General features: G+C 46.7%; 2 protein-coding genes and 1 long non-coding RNA gene across 6 annotated transcripts in view; 2 read left to right on the top strand and 1 right to left on the bottom strand.

The window, feature by feature from the left end:
* NCBP1 (nuclear cap binding protein subunit 1) overlaps positions 1–5,734 on the top strand; it is a 29,986-nt gene extending 24,252 nt beyond the window's left edge. The window contains exons 21-23 of the mRNA XM_038123711.1: positions 1,712–1,855; positions 2,260–2,373; positions 3,263–5,734. Coding sequence (XP_037979639.1) covers positions 1,712–1,855; positions 2,260–2,373; positions 3,263–3,376 — 372 coding nt within the window. The 3' untranslated portion in view covers positions 3,377–5,734. The remainder of the gene's footprint in view (positions 1–1,711; positions 1,856–2,259; positions 2,374–3,262) is intronic.
* Positions 5,735–10,190: 4,456 nt separating this feature from the next.
* XPA (XPA, DNA damage recognition and repair factor) lies at positions 10,191–18,375 on the bottom strand. 2 transcript variants are annotated; one of them, XM_038125149.1, is made up of 7 exons: positions 18,355–18,375; positions 16,938–17,226; positions 16,466–16,591; positions 14,295–14,400; positions 12,528–12,693; positions 11,771–11,888; positions 10,191–10,428 (listed from the first exon to the last, which is right to left on the bottom strand). In XM_038125149.1, the coding sequence occupies exons 1-7, from the start codon at positions 18,358–18,360 to the stop codon at positions 10,280–10,282; spliced, it is 960 nt and encodes a 319-aa protein (XP_037981077.1). In that variant the 5' UTR covers positions 18,361–18,375; the 3' UTR covers positions 10,191–10,279. The 2 variants fall into 2 exon arrangements, with proteins under 2 accessions (XP_037981077.1, XP_037981078.1); XM_038125150.1 differs by lacking the exon at positions 18,355–18,375 and having other exon boundaries at positions 16,964–17,226.
* The window catches only part of LOC119695902, a 46,873-nt gene continuing 45,931 nt past the window's right edge, over positions 18,235–19,176 (top strand). For 2 of the 3 annotated variants that reach the window (XR_005255435.1, XR_005255437.1), the window contains exon 1: positions 18,235–18,346. This is a non-coding gene — a long non-coding RNA (uncharacterized LOC119695902). The remainder of the gene's footprint in view (positions 18,347–19,176) is intronic. The other variant, XR_005255436.1, reaches the window with a different exon arrangement.

Here is a 19,176-nt window from a genome sequence, read left to right as displayed (position 1 = left end):
CAGGAATAGAGGTGATGCACACAGGTCAGCTGTTCCAGGGATCCTCCTTTCTACCCTTTTAAAAGATGAGTACAATGTTTTCCCTTTTCCAGTCTTATGGGACTTCACCTGACAGCCAGGACTTTTCAAATGTTCTGGAGAGTGGTTTAGCAACTACATCAGCTGGTTGCCTCAGGACTCTAGGATGCATCTCCTTGGCTTCCGTAGGCTTTTAGGTTCTTCAGGTGGCCGTGAGCCTGATTTTTACTTAGAGCGGGAGAGACTTTGCTCCCACAGACCCCATCCCGCTGTTTGTCCACTCAAGAGATGTGGGAAGAGGAGTTACCATTGAAGACGGTAGCAAAAAAAGTTCTTTTGAAGAAGCTTGAGTTCCTCAGCCTTCTCCTTGTTTGTTGTTACCAGTGTACCATCACAGTCTATCAGGAGACACATCTTCTTTGACTTTCCTTTTCTGGCTGGCATACCTTCCTGTTACTCCTTGTGTCCCTTGCCAGGTTCAGTTCCATCTTTGCCTTGGCCTTCCCCACCCCTCCTATGTTGTTCCCAGGTTATGTGTCCTTGTTGCTGCTGCTTCTGCATTTGCTTCTTTCCTTTTAGTTCGACCAGCAGTGCCCTGCTAAGCCATGTCAGTCTCCTGCCTTCCTTGTCTGATTCCTTGCTCCTGGGAATTGCAAGCTTTTGCTCTCCTGTGGAGATTTGCCAGCTCTGTTCCTCTCTTTTGTCCCTGAAGGCAGTCTTCCAGGCAATCTCATTGGCTATGTCCCTGAAAAGCTGGAAGTCTGCTTTCCTAAAGTTCAGGGGCCTCTTTTGACCCCCTTCCCGACCCATATCCCTCAGGACTGTGAATTCCACCAAGGCATGATCACTGCCTTGACATTCCCCATTAGCCCCCATGTGTTGGTGACCAACAGATCCAGGTGACACCTCCCCTATTGTAGGGCTCTCTACTTCCTGGGTCAGAAATTTGTCTTCCTTGCATTCCAGGAATCTCAAGGATTGCCTACAGCTATTTTTCCAGCCTGTGCAGGGTTGGTTGAAGTCCCCCAGCAGCACCAGAGCCCGTGAGCGCGGTGCCTCCAGCAGCTGGAGCAGGAAGGCTCCGTTAGTGGTCTCTGCTTGCTCAGGAGCAGGTCACAGACTCCAACCAAAGGCTCTCCGTGCTGCCTCGGCTGGGATCGTTACCCACCAGCTTCACACTTGCTCATGGGTGGTCTTCAGAGACTCTTCACACTCAATCCAACTCTTGATGGGCAATCCCTCTGTGTCTCTTTCTTCCCATGTCCCTTCTGAACAGCCTGTGGCCATTGCTAGTCACACTCCAGTCATGGGATCCATCCCACCGAGTTTCAGGAGCGACAACAAGGTCATAACTGTCCAGCAGCAGAGTGGCTTCCAACTCCTCCTCTTTGCTGCCCATGCTGCATGCCCTGGTGTAGGGAAACCTCAGCTGGGCTGTCAGCCACAGCACCTTCCTGGAGGAAAATCCCTTAATTCTGATTAGTCTCTATGCTTGCTCTAGTTTCTCTGAAATCTTGGTAATTTTTTTTCAGGGTTTTCTGATACTAGCATTTTTTCTTCCAAATTTTTATCCAGAATTGTGTGCTGCTCTTCTGTTGTTCTGCAGACCTTTTCACACATGGAACTGGAGGTCATTAATGGTATCTGCACCTGCCAAATTACTGGTTAAGTCCTGTGTTGTTGTCATTTACAGCGAGACAGTGACGATGACGATGATGATGATGACCGAAGCACCGATCGGGAAGATGGACCACTGGAAGAGCAGATAGAGCGCTTGCAGGAAAAAGTAGAGTCAGCCCAGAGTGAGCAGAAGAATCTCTTTCTTGTTATATTCCAGGTAATGATGGTCAAAGTCTCTTCTCAGTTTAGATCTCAAAGTTACTTGATTTACAAGCTTTCAGCTATCTTGGGCATTTTCTTGGAATAAGAATTTGGGAAGGGGTTGATGACTTCACCATGGGTTAGAGTCAATCCAGATCATCCCTCTGCAAAGACTGGTTTGGAGCAGGATCTGATGAGTTTCAAGTGCTTAGGAGAGAAGTTCTGCTAGTGCACAATTTCCTGAACAACCAGAAGTTAACTGGTTTATTTTCATAATAAATTCAGTATTTGCAAGCAAAATAATTATTCTCACAGTGCTGTTCAAAACTTCTGACACCCAGATCCTCTTACCTTAGGTTAGGATTCTTCTTTAGTTTGATGAGACTGAATAAGCTTGGGTTTTTTTCTCCTCTACTTCAGCGTTTCATTATGTTGTTAACGGAGCACTTAGTGCGCTGCGAGACTGGTGGAATTGATGTATTTACACCTTGGTACAAGAGCTGTATAGAGAGGTTGCAGCAGATCTTCCTGCAGGTAAGTTTCATTTCTCAGTTTGGAAAGGTGTTGATGGGGCCATGCTTAATTGTGAAAGCTTGGTTGATGGAGGACCGAGGCTCCCCGAGAGTAGCAGTAGGTGGCAGCAGCACGTTGTGCCCAGAGGCTGGTGTTGGGCCAGGTCACAACTCTCTGGCTTTGGCCAAATCTCTGCCGCAGTCTGGTGGAGTGACTGATCTTGAGGGGAGAATTTCCTCACTGTAAGTGTACTGCAAAAATATTTCAAGATGTGTTTATGAGTTTCACCGACTTCCACTTAACTGTGTGTTTTTATTAAGAGCAGTGTTGTGAACAAGAATGCTAAAATTGACATGTTTTAAATAAATGAATTAAAATATTGCAGGATTCCTTTTAGTGGAGTGCATAAATATCTGTTAAACATGAATTTTGAATATTTGGCTGTGTATTAAGTCAGTTAATAAGCACAGGCTGGATGAAGGTGATTCATTACAGGAGATTATACCTGTGTGAGCACAAGATGTGTTGAAGAATGGAAGCAGGGGTGTAATTCTTTCTTGGGGTGAATCTTTCCCTGGTAGTAGATGTGTCTTCAGAGGAAAGGAAATACCATGATTCTCCCAAGATACCTGCAGTGGCATTGTGTCCTGCACACAACTCAGGATCCATGAGTGAGGAGTTACAGGGAGCACAAGGCAGGATTTCAGTGCAGGCTTTGTTCTTGCAGTCAGCAGTGCCTCTACATCGTGCTTTTCTTATCCATGGCTGCTATGTTGTGGAAATTAGATGTGCTAAACAATTCGGATAAGAACATTTGTGGTTCTTACATATCTTGACTTCTCTACCTAATTCGATATAAATGTAAAAACAGTAAACATATGTGGTTTGTTTTTGCTTTTTTATCTGCCAGCACCACCAGATAATCCAGCAGTACATGGTGACGCTAGAGAACCTTCTGTTTACAGCTGAACTGGACCACCATATTCTGGCTGTGTTTCAGCAGTTCTGTGCTCTGCAGGCCTAAAGGATCATCCATGGACGGAGTCTTGTCTGCAGGACTTTAGTGAAATTTAATTTTTTTTAATGGCAAAACTTAACATGGGGATGAAAGAATTTTTTTTACTAAAACTGGCTTTCATGTGCTCCTATATAAAACAATAGAGTGTTCTAAAAAAACCAAACTGTGTAAGCATTGTAAGCCTTAAAAGTTATGACTAATAGGGGATATTTGTGAAGTAAAGTATTAATTCTTTTTGTTGTCTTTTAATTTAGTTTGACTTTTCTCTTCATGATGGTAATTTTATTTTCCCCTCTTGCCTATATAAAAGTAAAAATCAGGCACACTCCTCCTCCAAAAAAATATTCCTAACCTCACAACAAAAAAAGCCAACCCCAAGCAATTGAATTTGTTACCTCTGCTTGTCCCTTTAATCAAATTAATTGCAGAAATGAGGAACAGTTAGTAGTGTTTTGTGAGTATGAAAGGGGATGCACCTTCTCAGTGAGCAGTGGGATAAGTTCTCTAGTATATGACACAGGAAAATGTCTTAATTTTGGGCTGGTGAAACACATTTTTGAAGTAGCATAGAGCATACAAATTTGTTTTATTACCAAGCCAGATAGATTTTCACAGTTTAAAAGAACATATAGTACAATTGAAATATGTTTTATAAATGTATTGTTCAGTATCTTACTACAGTATCTATTAACAGGCAGTAGAGAAACTTCATGGACCAGTTCTGAAAAATGCAATTCTTTCTGCATTGTGGTCAAGAAATCACGAACTGCTCTTGGTAGCAGTCTTCACTGATAGAGACAGTAAGCAAGAGTTGATGTGGAACAAACTTCTGACTTCCATGCTGCAAGCCTTACCTGAGTATTGGGAGCTCCAGCCCCAGATGCCCCAGAGAGTGCTGAGCTTGTTTTTTTCTTTCAGCCTGTAACTCACTGGACTGTCACATTTGCTCTGGGCTGGACCTGCAGGCCTGCAGGATGTCAGAAATCTTTCTGTTAGTGACAGTGGATGAACCAAGTGCTCTCACCTCGTCTGGCTTGGCAACAGCTGTTGCATCTGCTAGGCTTCCCTCGCTTTAAAACGTGGGAGCAGCATGTTACTCCCATGTCTTCAGAAGTGTTTTAATGCCGAATTAAGTGATACATTACAGGAGGCTTAGACCGAGAACACGACTGAAAATAGAGCAGGCTTAGTTTTGAGTTAGGCCAGTAACAAAAGAGCCAAACGAGAGTGTTCTGTACCACAGTGAGCAGCAGTGAACAGCAGAGACACTGCCTTAGGTGCTCAGGTCTGTCAGCATGCAGGGGGCTTCCAAGCTGTTTATGGTCTCTTCATTTTGTAGGTGAATGTTTTAAAGAATTTCATACCCAGTGCTGTTTAGTTTTAGCTTAGGAAGTTACGTGCTTTGAGTAATTTTGTTCCTGTAAAATTTTTTTTTTAGGTATTATACCTAGAAATTAATTTCATCTGTACATTGACCAATGACCTCCTGAATAAGCAAGGAGGGTAAAAAATTCAAACATTTTGCTTTGACTGTTCATCTGATTTTAGTGTGTGGCCTGTAGCAATCCTATATATCCTCATAGACTTAGATCTGTTACTTCTACTTTTTCTGCTTGCCCTTTCTGACTTGACTGATTTCCCCCCCACCCCTTCCCCTGCCATTCTTTCAGGGTGTATTGTTATTTGTTGTAAATTTGCTTTATGCAAAGGTTTTGTCAGTCATGCACGAACTTATGCTTCAGATCTTTCTCTGTTAATGTTCTTGAGTAATCATATAGGGTTTCTTGTTGTTTTTTTTATTATTTTTAGGAAACATTTAGTACTTTAAAGGTTTTAATTGGAGTTTAATAGTTTTTCCACTGGCTTGAATCAGTATCAGTTCTGATATTAACTAATGGTGAAGGTTCTGACTATAAATATGATTTCTGTAAAACTGGTAATACAGTTAGAACTTGCAGACCTGTAACTTTCTTTGAGCCTTGACAAATACTGATGCTGGGGATACAGTTGCAAATGCTTGAGTGTAATCCTGTGTTTGAAAACCAAATAGCAATGTCTTTCAAAATTGATTTAACTTCCAATCATGCCAAGCTTTGAGCATGGGCTTTGATTGCATTTCTTGAGTCTGTTGGACACCTTCACCTTATTTTAGGTCTAATGGTGTACACCTGACTTGACTGGGAAATTGGCTGGATCTGTAGGAAAAGGGTGAAATGCTTGTGTAGTGATACCAGCAGCTAACTGGAGAAACTTGGAACTGCTGAAATATGAAGTGTTGGATAGTGTAAAGATGCTGTAGAAATGTGGTGTGGTTGGAAAAAAATGCACACATAAAGACAAAAATAAATGAAGGTGAAACAGGTTGCTGCTGAGAGTGTTTGTCCAATCTCTTTGGGGGACACTGAAGCAAAGTAGTCATGCTGGGTTTTGCTGGTGTTAAATGCAGAGGGGGGTGAAGCAGTTTTGTTTCCCAGTGCTGGTACCCTGACTTAACACAAAAGCCTTCACCTCCTTGCACTACAGCTGGTCTAACACTCTCCCCCACCTGCAGCCATGTGAGGCAAACATATCTGCTATTAGGTGCAAGGAGGTGCTGATGTAGAAATTCTCCCTCTCCCTTGCCACCTCTTGTCCTCTGGGAAGGGGAAGTGCTGCTGCAGGAGGTCAGGAGGGTTGGTGGTGCTTGCTGTGGGCTGGGACAAATGCTGCAGTAGTCAGTGACCACCCCATCTGCCCTGGAGAGGAGTTGAGGAGCCCAAGACAACACTGGGTTGTGAAACCGTGACAAGGAGGACTAGGTCTACCTCCAAAAGCCCTGCTGGGACCTGCTTTCCTCCTCTAGCCAAGTCCCCTTGCCACTTTCTTAGGTCTTGCAAGGCCTTAAATCCTTCTCTGCTTGGTGGGCAGGCAGGTTACTGCGTAGCTGCAGAGGAGAATATTGAAAAAGTGAAGACCTATTATTGGAAACATCATGTGCCCTTCCCAGGCATCTTGTCTCCTCTAACAAAACCACAGAGTCAATTAGGTTGGAAAAGACCTCTGAGGTCATCAAATCCAACCTATGACTGAACATCACCATGTCAACTAGACCATGGCATGGCTGTGTCCAGTGTTTCCTTGAACATCTCCTGGTATGGTGACTCCACCACCTCCCTGGGAAGCCCATTCCAATGTCCAGTCATTCCTTCTGTAAAGAAATTTTCCTGATGTCTGACCTAAACCTCCCCTGGTGCATCATGAGGCCATATATCCTCTTGTCCTGTCACTGGTTGCCTGGAAGAAGAGACTAACCCCCACCTGGCTACAGCCCCCTTTCAGAGAGTTGCAGAGAGGGTAAGGTCACCTCTGAGCCTCCTTCCCTTCAGGCTGAACAAGCCCTGTTCCCTCAGCTGCTCCTTGGGCTCTTCACCAGCTCCATCAGTCGTCTCTGGGCACACTCCAGCACCTCAATGCTCTTCCTCAGCTGGCACCCCGAACAGGACAGAAATCTCAAGGTACAGCATCACCAGTGCCAGGCTGGTCACACTATTGCTGATACAGGCCAGGATGCCATTGGCCTTGGACACCTGAGCACACTCCCAGATGAATGCTGGCCAGCACCTGTAGGCTCTTTTCCACTGGGCCTCTTTCCAACCACCCTGCCCCAGCCTGTAGCACTGCACAGGGTTGTTGTGCCTCATGGGCAGGACCTGACACTTGGCCTTATTGAACTCACGCCTTTGGCCTTGGTCCATTGATCCAGCCTGTCCAGATCCCTCTGCAGAGCCTTCCTGCCCTCCAGCAGGTCAACACTCCCACACAGTTTGCTGTCATCAGTGAATTATGCTGAGAGTACAGCCCATCTCATACAGATCATCAGTAAAGATTTCAAACAGGATTGGGCCAAATACTAATTCCTGAGGAGCACCACTAGTGACCAGCCCCCAGCTGGATGCAGCACCATTCACCTCCACACTGGGCCTGGCTGTGCAGCCAGTTTCTAACCCAGCAAAGAGTGCTCCTGTCCAAGCCGTGGGCTGCCAGCTTTTCCAGCAGTGTGCTGGGAGATGGTGTCAAAGGCTTTGCTGAAAGTCAGGTAGACAACATCCACAGCCTAACCCTCACCCTCTGGGGACGTCACCTGGTCATGAAAGGACATCAACTTGGTCAGGGAGGACCTGCCTTTCCCAAAACTGTGTTGGCTGGGCCCAGTCTCCTGATTTTCCTGTATGTGCTGTGTGATCACACTCAAGATGATCTATTCTATCCCACTACAGAGGCTGACAGGCCCTGGGTCCTCCTTCCATTCCTTCTTGTAGATGGGCATCACACAGGCTGACCCAGTCTACCCAGACCTCCCTGGTTATCCAGGACTGATGACAAATTATGCTGAGCAGTGTAGTGGGCTCTCCTGCCAGCTCCCTCAGTGCCCTTGGGTGAATCCCGTCTGGTGCCATGGATTTGGGTCTAATGGCTCACTAACAGGTCACTAACTACTTCCTCCTGGATTACAGGAGTTCGGTGCTGCTCACGGTCCCTGTGTACCTGCTCAGGGTCTGGTTGCTCTAAGGATAACTGGTCTTTCTGCTAAAGACTGAGGCAAAGAACCCAAGTACCTCAACCTTTTCCTTGTCCTTAATGACAATGTCCCTCCATGCATCCAATAACTAATGAAGATTCTCCTACACCCGCCTTTTGATGTTAAAGTATTTATGAAAAGACTTTATATTTGACAGTGGTGGCCGGATTGAGTTCCAGCTGAGCTTTTCTCTTTCTAATTTTCTCTCCATATGACCTACCATCATCCTTGTACTCTTGTCTGCCCCTTCTTTCAAGGGTCATAACCTCTTTTCCCTGAGTTACAGCAGAAGCATCCTGTTTAACCAGGAGGAGCAGGAGGACCAGGCTGGTCTTCCTCCAGCGCATAGGGACAGTCTGCTCCTCCGCCTTTCAAGATTTCCTCTTTAAAGCATGGCCAGTCTTCATGGGACCCCTTTGTTATTAAGGACTGTATCCCAAGGGACTCTGAACCAGAAAATTAAAGCAGAGTTTTTGTTGACCCTGTTCCTTACTTACCAAGGGTTGAAAACTACCATTTCACTGTGCCCAAGACGGCCTCCAACCACATCTCCCACCAGCCCTTCTCTGCTCACAAACAGCAGATCTGCGAGGCCACTGCCCCTCATATGCTCATGTTGTAGTTTAGGAATGGTGTTCCCCAATTTAGCATTTCTGCTGAAACACTCCAAGCCAGGCACAACTTGCTCAACTCCTCCGAGCAGGAAGTAGATGAGAATTAGAGGCACAACAGGTAAAGGATTGAGATAAGAACAATGTACTGGAAACAGCAATGAGGTAAGAAACGACCAGTACCAATATTGATATTAATATGGTGCGCAGGAAGATGATCAATTAACATGCAAATGCCCACCCCACGAAATCCGATGTTACCCTGACTGGAAAGGACCCCCTTCTGCCCACCCACCCCTGTGCATGGTGTGAGGCGGCACAGGGTAACATCCAGGTCTGGGTTACGTCCCTCCTGGCTACGGCAAAAAATAACTGTCCTGGACAGAACCAGGACAGCTCACTTGCCAGCTGTCCTTTGTCTTCCACACACTCCAGGAACCTCCTAGACTGCTGCCTCTCCCCTGCTGATGTTTTCAGCAGACATCCCACAAATTACAGTCTCCCACAAGAACAAGGGCTAGTGATTGTGAAACACCAGCCAGCTTCTCACAGAACATTTCATTTGCCCCTTTATCCTGCCTGGGTGGTCTGTACCAGACTCCCCCTGGGTTGTCTGCTTCATTGGCCTTTCCCCGATCCTTACCCACAGGCACCCACCCTTACCATCACTGCCCTTGAGCTCTGTACAGCCAAAATTCTCTCTAACGTACAGAGCCACCTCACCACCCCTGCTTGCCCACCTGTCCCTTCTGAAGAGCTTATGACCATCACTGCAGCACTCCAGCCATGGGAGTCATCCCACCACATTTCCATACTGACAAGTATGTCATAGCTTTCCTATTGAAAATTTCAGATCTGCACAGCCACAGTGGCGAAGGCTCACAAAGGAAGTCTCCAAAGATTTCCCTGGAATCTGCCATATTAACAATGGTAAGTACATGTAGAGCCACACATGATCCTTTACTTCAGAACATGTTCCTTCACTTCAGTAATTGCCACATGCATTCCCCAACAGCTGCAAGAATGAAAATTTAAATTTTAAACTTTTAAGTAAATTCACTCTACTGAAAGCAAACATCATCCAAGTGCATTTAAAAGAGCCCTACCATGGAATGCTACTTCCCTCTTACCCCAAGGACAGGTCTTGACCCTTGCCTTGGTCTCTGCTTCAAAAGTTGGGAAGAAAAAAGGAAAAAAAAGACGCAGAGAATACACCTAAGACCTATCCTGCAAAATACAGTAGATATATGTCAGAACCTCCCAAAGGAGTAGGCAGCTTTCCTTTTAAAAGAGAATTCTGCTTTACGTAGTTGTGTATCCAAGCCAAAGAAGAACCTGTGTCATTACATGGCCTCCCACCACCAGAAGTGCTGCTCTATCAGCCCTCTGCCTGCCCATGGCCAGGAACTGAAAACCAGACAACAGTTAGAAAATAAGGAGCCTTCCTCCTGATGGATGCAGAAAAGCCATGGGAAGTTCACCTTGATTTCGTCAGTGCATCAAGCACAATGATACAAAATTATCTTTTGAGCAAGAAGACACCAATTGTTGAACTGTTGCTATATTCTACCCTCAGATCTAGCTTTAAGGCCAAAGCCTACTATTCTTGACAGAGCTTCTTGCAACTGAAAAATATAACACTTCACAGAACTTGGCAACGGCTTGTTCATAATTACCATTTATTTGACTTTAATACAAAATACCATTAAAAACAAAGTAAAATTAAAAAATAGGTTAACACTACATCTTCTCGTAAGTTAATTCATGGCCACATACAGTGCATGTCTTTTTAAATGTATCTTCATCAATGTTTTCTTCTGGTCCATATTCATGTTCGTGGATACTGGCTTGTTTCTTCCACAAACTACTCCTCACGGCACGGCGGAGTTCTGGTAAAAAATACAAGAAAATGTTAAGATTTTAATACATCTTAAATAGTGTTCAATAAAACTCAAGCTAACCAGCTTCCTGAGGCCTACAGATGACAATATGCTTGCTGCCTGTCTTCCACAAGGTCTGGGAAAGAATCTGCTCTTGCAAGAACAAGCTCTGACTTGCCTTGCAATCCTCACCTTGTTTGCATACATTTTAAAGGCCAAGAACTACACTGTCATGGGATCTCATAGGCAAAGATTTTTCCATCTGGACTAAAGACGAGTTGCTTGCTGCTTTTTCACACAAAGCCATTCAAAGGTATCCAAAAGGGGTCGGTGGAATGTAAAGGGTAAGTTTTTATAGAACACCTCATTTATTTTACATGACCAAGAAAGAGTCATTTTCATTCAGGTCACAGTAAGCCTCCCAAATGACTCGGCATTCTCTAAGCTTTATGCCCAATAATATGAGTTGCCTCTGCAGCATCCGCAGTGAAATCTGCGGGTTCTGTAGAACGCACAAGCTGGCAGCAGGGCCCAAGATATTATCCGGATGTTGCAAGCGGGTGGCAAGAATACTGAACAGCAAAATGTGGTCACATTTTGAGCCAAGCCATTCAGGCTGCAAACTTTGTCACGTTAAGGCCTGTACTTGCACTGAACTCTGGCATCTCAGCTACAGTCTGCTGCCAGTCCTTCTGTGTGCACAACATCAATGGCCCAGACAGGGGTTATTTGTGCAATCCCAAATTCTGCCTCCTTCAGACAACCCTAGCACAGCCAGCTTGAGCTTTCTGCCCTTGTAAACACCACCCCAAAGCAAAGCATGGATGCTACAGGTGGTACAAAGAGTTCCACCCATCAAATACTCCTCTAAATAATAATGTATCAGAGAAAAAACTCGTAGAGCAATTTGCAGTAAAGACAGCAGCTAGGAATACTGTGAAAAACAGGAAAATCCCTTTTCATTACAGTCATTCCACCTGAAGGCTATCACATAATTATAACCCACTGCCACAAAGATCCCTGTCTTCCACTAGCCAAAAGTATCAGAAACAATCCATGGCACATTTTGGGTCATACCCAAAAATTTGAAAAATTCTATAATGAACCGTTGTAATTGATTTCTGTCACATAACGTCGACAGGGCAACAGGGGAATTCAAGGCCTGCAACCCAACACTGCACAAAACAGTCATCTGTGAGGTCACACTAGACTGCTCCAGGCTCACCCCCAGTCCTGAAAACCATTTTACCACACTAAATATTTTCTCAGTAATTTATTCAGATGCAGACACAGGTTTTAGCAGAACGGTACTTCCCTTCAGGTACTGAAGTATGCAATTTTAATGCCTTACCTTTAACTTTCTTGTCAAACTTCTTCTGTTTCATCTTCTCTCTGCTATCACGGCGGAGCTCCTTTGCTTCTTGCAATGCTTCTTCACTACCCCAGACTTCAAGTGAACGCTTGATTACCTACAGGATGGACATAAATGCCTTTTTTTTCCCCTGAAACGATAAAAGTAAACTATTCTAACTTAAAAATTTAATTTTCCCCTACACACACATAAACCAACCAAACTTCCTCTGCCTCCCACCTGTCTCTGCTCTCGACTCACAAAAGACTGCACTCCTTCCACAGGAAGAGGCAACACTGGTCTTCAGTATCAGCTGGATGTAGCTTAGAAAAACTTAAACCCAGCTCCCATTTTGTCCATATTTTACTAAAGCAGTATGATGCCTATGAAGTACCAAACAAGAAATGACAAGAGCCCTGGGAAATCCACTTGCCTTTCCTCCTGCCTCTGCAGGCAAAGCTGTGAACACAGCTACAAAGGGCCACACACAGCTGCAGCTGCCTGCCCCATGCACTTCAGAGTAAAACTGAAGGGCCATGTGCTTTGTGACTTGTAACTGTGCAACCCACTAAAGTTCTCAATGAACATCTTCATAATGTTCTCAAAACCACACATTTTCACAACTTGGACTGTGACCATTTAACTATAACAAGCTATACATAACACACCTAGCTTTGACAAAACCATTCAGGTACCAAGTGACAACCAAAGCTGTATGAAGGTTAAAAAACGTCTGAAACACAGTGAGTTTCTATACCTGTAGTTTTAAATAAAGTTTCATTTCACCCCATCGTGAATTATGAGGGTTTTTCTTCACAATGAATCTGAGCACTGGTTCCCTCTTGTCTAAGTCACAGTCTTTAAGCAGATACTCTTCTTTGGCTTCTGTCCTTGTTATAAGCTTATGTTTATCTTCAACATCTCTGCAAGATGTAAAATAATGATGAGAAAGCTACACCCTAAAACCACAGGTTATTAACATCTAAGTCCCCATCCCTTCTAACATTCCTGAAATACAGGTAGCCCTAATACCCTCAGTTTTTTATGCATGCAAATAACTTTGGATTCCAGCAGCCTAGCTAAACTCCAGACTAGAATTACTGAAATTAAGTGTTAAAAAACTCCCACTTCAGCAAACACAGACTGAGAAGCTTGCTCTTCTAGAAAGGCTTATTTTCTATTTCCTTACAAGAGGAATAACTGAAACTAAAAATGAATATGAATAATTTCAGGTATTCACCTAACTCAGATGAAATCCAAGAGGACAGAAGCATGGGCCTCACATGGTCAAGACAGAAAGAATGTGTAATGTGAGACAGGTCAGATCACCTGAGAATATACACACTCCATATGCTTCTAGATCTCAGAAACTGATTAGCAACACAGAACACTTCTTTCTATAATGCAAGGCAGTAGGCAGAGAAACTATAAAATAAAGGCTCTTTAAAGACTGTAGCCTTTACCAGATAGATAATGAAAAACTCTGTAACCACAGCAGCATTTATGAGTTAATGGAAAAAATTACATTTACGCAATCCTGACTGAAGTACAACTTGAATCACTTGAGCCAAACAATCTGCCAAACACTAAGTGCTAACAACGGTCATCAAGGAAGTACTGCTGTAAATGGAGCTTTACTAGAATTCAAAGTTCACAGTTACAGCTAATGCACCAAGGACACTCCAGCCATCAGCTACCAGAGCTTAGACTGAAGACTCCACAGGCTCCAAGTCCTGTCCGTAACATACTTTTCCTACCTACTGCAACTTCTGAAACACAACTTTGCCTCCAATATGACTGCGAATTGCCCACACCACGTGCACATCCCAAACCACTCCCTGCAGTAAATGGGTAGGCTCCTACAACGAACTCCTGCATTTTTTTTCATTCACCCAATTCATTCTTACACACACAGGCAGCCAGTTGCTGCAGTTGGTTTCATTGCCCTGGTTATCTTGATGGCTTTTGGAGCGTTTTCTGTGTTAAAAGATAAGAGCTTGCTCTCCTCTCAAGGTCAAACTCCTGCTTACCTCGCAGGCCAACCAGTAACCTCCCATGGGGGCTCTGCCCTTTGGCTGCTGTGCTTCCAGCACGCCCATGCTGACCAAAGTACCAACTTCACTTGAGTTAAAACACCGGGACCGCCAACACGCTCCTAACCCCAGCTCCACTTCATGGAGTGTCATTTGTGTTGCATCAGGTTTTCAAATGGCTCCAGTCTGCAGCCAGACATAATTTTTCACACTGACAAACACACCAACTGCTCTCCTGACATCCTATTTCCATAATGTTGTATGAAAATCCACTGATGTCCCCTATCCTAAGGCAGGCTTATGAGACAATTTGTGATTCAATTCCATAATGGAACTTGCACAGGGTATCCATCAAAATTCATTTTTTTCTTTCAAGTTACTGAAATATGTCTCTCTTGCTGACAGTCTCTTCTAAGGACTGTAACTGAGTGAATTATAGCCAGCAATCTTTATGTAAAATAGTGTGTCTCTCTCGTCATTATTTGTAATACCTGCAATTATCACATGTTGCCCAATCAAAGTGCTGCATAAGGTAGGAGTCCATGAATTCTTTGCCACAGTCTCCACAGATGAGATAGTCAAATTCTAGCACGGGTGCTAATGGAAAGAAATATTTTTAAAGGGACTACAATGATAAAAACAAGCATCTAGAATTGGTATTACAGGCAATTTTACTAGAATTCACATAAGCATATTACAAACTAGTTTCACTCTATCGAAGTTTTTCAGAACAATACAGTACAAATTCATTCATCCATTACCACACAATTCCATGTCTGCTGGAAGTTTTCCCATTTTAAATTCAGCATTAAGTACTCAACTTCAACATTTAAATGTGTATTGAACTTAACTGTTGTAAAAAGAATTCTCCACAATTCTCCCACAAAGTGCTTCAAATCCTCTCCTGCTACTTCCTCTGTTCTGACCCTCCCAAAATATGCCCTGATTTATAGAGGACGTGCGGGCAGAATCGGGAAGAAGAAGACAAGGGAGTCAGTTTGAAGAGGGTGGCTAGAGCAGGAAACTACAGGAGCTGCGCTGGAATCATAGTTCTCTCAGCTCTGCTCCAGTTTTTTCCCTAGCTCAGCCACACCTGCCTCTCCCTAAACGAGCTCAGTGGAAGCCTGGGGCTGTTGGCAAGGTTCTTGTCCGTTCCAGCTGGCAGAAACGGAGGTGGATGGCCAGAGAGCTGCTAGGAGTGGAATGGGGATGGAGCTCCACTACAATCCTCTCCCCAAGCCCTCTCAGCACTGCTCCAAGCCCAGACTCATCTCAGCGCCAGCCACTGCTTCTGGCCGCATCCTCAACGGGCGGATCACCTCCAGCGTCATCACCATCTGCTTTTATGTTCCACAGGACACCAAGAAACACCGAATCGGGGGAACAACAGCTATAAGGAACATTCCTTGAACAGTAACATTGGAATTCTATCAGAAAATTAACATTCTTTACAGTTTTGAAATCTGAAAGCGAGGCAGAGCTGTGAAATTTCAGAAGACCTGAAGCAGAAGATTAATGGTTAACATGCAGCACCATATATTTTAATTGCGTTTGCATTTAAAGCAGATCCGATCCAGCAAAGACGACATTTTATGTAAATTCAGTCCTACTAGCGACAGCCGGATGCTCAGTACTTCACAGTCATTTCATACTCTTACATCACATTCCATCATTTAAGGCAGTGCTCCCGAACACGAAGACATTTTATTAAGACAATGACGTTATGAATTACACAGCAAAAAATATGCCCAATGTAAAGGCATCCCCGATCTACTTTAATTTATTTTTAAACATTAGCCCATCAAAAGAAGCAGGGCTGCTAATTGTTTACACTGTTAATGAAATCTGGTGCCGATTTCTAACAAAGAGATACACTGCACCAACAGCCCCGCAGCTGATTCAAGCAGAACAAAGCAAGACAAAGACAATCCCAGAGAAGAAAGTCGATCTATTTTGGGACCCTTACTTCTCCATTTGCTTTTTTGGGGGGGGAGAATATCTCAAGGCACTGTGCTGAAATCCTCCACCGAACGATCAGTAACTTGGCGCCAGCACGTTTTATAACGATAAAAGCTGGCACTGCAGCAGCGCTCTGGTCTTGGCACAAACCACATAAATCCCAAAATTCCCACAACCGACAAAGCCGCGAAAATTTACCCTCACGTCGGTCTTAAAATTCAAATTCCCCGAAAGAAATAATGGAAAAAACGTTTATGGGGGAGAAAAAAAAATTAAAATGTGCTATACCCAAGGGCACTGCCTGTGTCCCACTTCCGCGGCTTAAAATTCTTTATTTTTAATTACCGCGCATTTGCTCTAGCCGATTTAATGCTGAAAAGAATCGGACGCGCCACTAATCGAGCACATCCAGAAAAACGTGTGGAGGATAAGAGATGGCAGCAGTTAAAAAAAAAAAAAAAGAAAATGAAAAAAAAAGGGAAAAAAGAAAGAAAAGGAAGGTAAGAAAGGAGAATAAAAAAAGCCCGGGAAAAAAAAAAAAGGCGCCCATCCATCCCGCCCTGCTGGCGCGGCCGGAGCCGGCTCACTGTCGCCCCCGCGCCTTCCTGCCCTCCCCCGCCAGCCCCGCGCACGCGGCGCCGCCTCCTCCCGCCGCCTCCCCGCCAAACCCCCGCCGCTCCCTACACGATTTTTTCTTAATTACCGGGTGGGTGCACGATCTTCTCGCCGGCACCGCGCTCTTCCTTCTCCTCGTCCTCCTCCTCCTCCAGGAAGAATCCCCCTCCCGTGTCCACGACCTTGGGGAGGGCCCGCGCCCGCGCGCCGCCGCCTGCAGGAGCACAAATGAGGCGGGCGCTGCGTTAAAGCGCCGCCGCCGGCAGGGGGCGCGCGCGGCCGCCCCCACCGCGCCGCGCGCGCGAGGCGGGGGGCCGCGCGGAGAGCGCGCGCGTGCAAGAGCCCCCCCCTCCCCCACACATGTGGGGGGAGGGGGGGGCCCTCGCGCGCCGCGGCGGATTCTCCCCCCCCAACCCCCACCCCGTTCCAGCCATCCTACCGCACCCCCCCCCCCACCGCCGCCCCCACCGCCTCGCGGCCGGCGGCGCCCCCCTTTCCCCACATCTTTCCCCTCTCGAAACCTCCCCCCTGAAAAGAGAAAAAAGGGCGCGGGGACTCGCCCGTTCCGCCGCCGCCGCCATCCGACCTGCGGCAGGGTAGGGCCGGGCCGCCAGCCGCGCCTGCCGCAGTGCCAGCGCCCGCTGCCGGTTCCGCTCGATCTTCGCCAGCGCCGCCGCTGAGAGGTGCGGCCGCTCGCCCGCCGTGGTCGAAACCTTCTTCTCGTGGTCTTGCTCGTGGGCCGGGGCCGCGCCCGCCATGGCGGCGGCGGGAGCGACGGAGCCCCGTGGTCCCCCCCGCTCCGGCAGCCGCTCTCGCCCTTCCCCTCGCCGAGCCGCCGCCGCACTGCGCCTGCGCAGGGCGGGGGGCGGGGGTGGCCACAGAAGGGGCGAGGCCGCCCGCGCAGGCGCGCAGCCGCCGCCCCGCCCCTCCCCGCGAGCCGCCAGGGCGGGGGCCCCGCCCCGCCGCCGCCGCGCGGTGCGCGCCGGGAGGGCGCGCGAGGGGGGAGGGGAAGGGGGGGGCGCGCGCGGCCAGGCGGCGGGGCGGGGCTCGCGGCCCGCGTGGCGCGCGAGGGTGGGGGGCGGGGGGCGCGCGCGGGCCGGGGTGGGGGCCGGTGTCGGCCCGGGGGGGGGGCGGCCCTGCCGGGACCCGGACCGGGACCGCGGCACTGGGGAAGGGAGGACTGGGGGAGGGGAGCCGATGATGACCCTGCGCTTTCTGCACCGTCCCCCGCCTCGGGCCCGAGCGGCCCCGTGGAAAAAAAAAAAAAGCCATAAATCCCGCCCCGCCCGGCAGGAATTCCTCAGCAGCGTCACCCAGCAATGCCCCTTTTGTCCGCCCGGCCCGGCCCCGCCACAGCCCTGCGCGAGGCTGGTTCTCGGCCGGAAACGGCCCCGGCCACGTTTTCTGCCCTGAAAACTGTGCTGGAGCACTCTCCCCACTCCCTGCTCCTGCTGTGCGCAGCCCGCCGTGGTCCCTGCCTCGCCCTGCACGGGCAACGAGCACTTCCCTAACAAAATTCCCGTCCTGCTCTTAATGGTTTCGCGTGTTCCGTGCAAGGGAGGATAAATGGAGGCTGCAGCCTCCCTTACTGACGAGGGACGCGCAAATGGCTTTGTCATGCAAATGTAGCTCTAAGCCACTTTCATATAAAGCCACTTAATGCCGAGCAGCCAGTGATCCTCGCCCGCCCGTCAGGCGGTGCCTGCCCTGTCCTTGAAGGAACGGAAATGGAGGCACTGGCACAGATGCGTGCTCCCTGCCTCCATGCTGAAACGGGATGACCTCAGCACACGGAGGAGCCTTTCCTTCCCTCCTCCCCATACACCCCCCCCCCCCCCAAAAAAAAAAAAAAAAAGAAAAAAAAAGAGAAAAGCTCGCTCTCTTCCGTGAAACTAAACTAGTTTCCTGCCAGCCCTTCCTTGCTGCTCCCAGAATACGTCCCTTGTGCCTCTCCGTTCAAATGCCCGCGGTAATTACCTGCATGGATTGTGTTTCTCCTGAGTCCTAAAACATTTTATTTCTTTTTAGCTTGTCGTCCTCGCTTGGCATTAACTTTCGACAACAGCCAGCAGAGTGTGCTATGAACGCTGAGAAAAGAACATCCTGCTTCTGGGAAATTTATATATATATCTCCATATATATATATATATACCCACATGTATATATATACTCATATGTACAGAAATGCAGATGAAGACATTTTAAGTGGTTCTAATACTTGCATGAGTGGTAGGTAGCTCCTCCCCTCAATTAAAATACTTCTCTTGTCGCAGATCACAGAACCTCTTCCTTAAAAATTAATAACCAAGTCATACTAAACCGTCTGCTTTCAGTGAGATTGCTTTCCAGTGTTTGTATAAAGTTGGAAAAGTGCCACAGTGGAGATGTCCAAATACGTTTCACAGTCAGAGAGAAGGATCTAGAACACAAGGTATTTAATAGATGAAAATGCAAATCGTAACCCCAGCGTACAGGAAGCAGCTTATGCAATTTTACAGTATGAGCATACATTTCTCCAACCTCATTACTCCCTTGTTTGGACTGACTTACTGACAGTGGAGTTCCAAACAGAGTGATAAACACAGTAGAAACAAGTGAAATAAAAAAAGATAGAAGAAAAGTGTTTACTAGATGTCTTGGAAATGGAAATGTTTGCTTGAAAAGCAAACACACGTATGTTTGGATTCCTTATGCTATTCTGGTGTCTCTTCTTCCTTGTTTTGTAGGAGCAGACATTTAGGGAAGAGTAAATTGAGTTGTGCTTGTGGGGTAACAAATAGTTCTGTATCATTCATAAAC

This window comes from Motacilla alba, chromosome Z, assembly GCF_015832195.1.
Source record: "Motacilla alba alba isolate MOTALB_02 chromosome Z, Motacilla_alba_V1.0_pri, whole genome shotgun sequence".
Taxonomy (NCBI): Eukaryota; Metazoa; Chordata; class Aves; order Passeriformes; family Motacillidae; genus Motacilla; species Motacilla alba.
The sequence above is the reverse complement of the archived record's forward strand: the minus strand, read 5'-3'. Positions and strand labels throughout refer to the sequence as shown.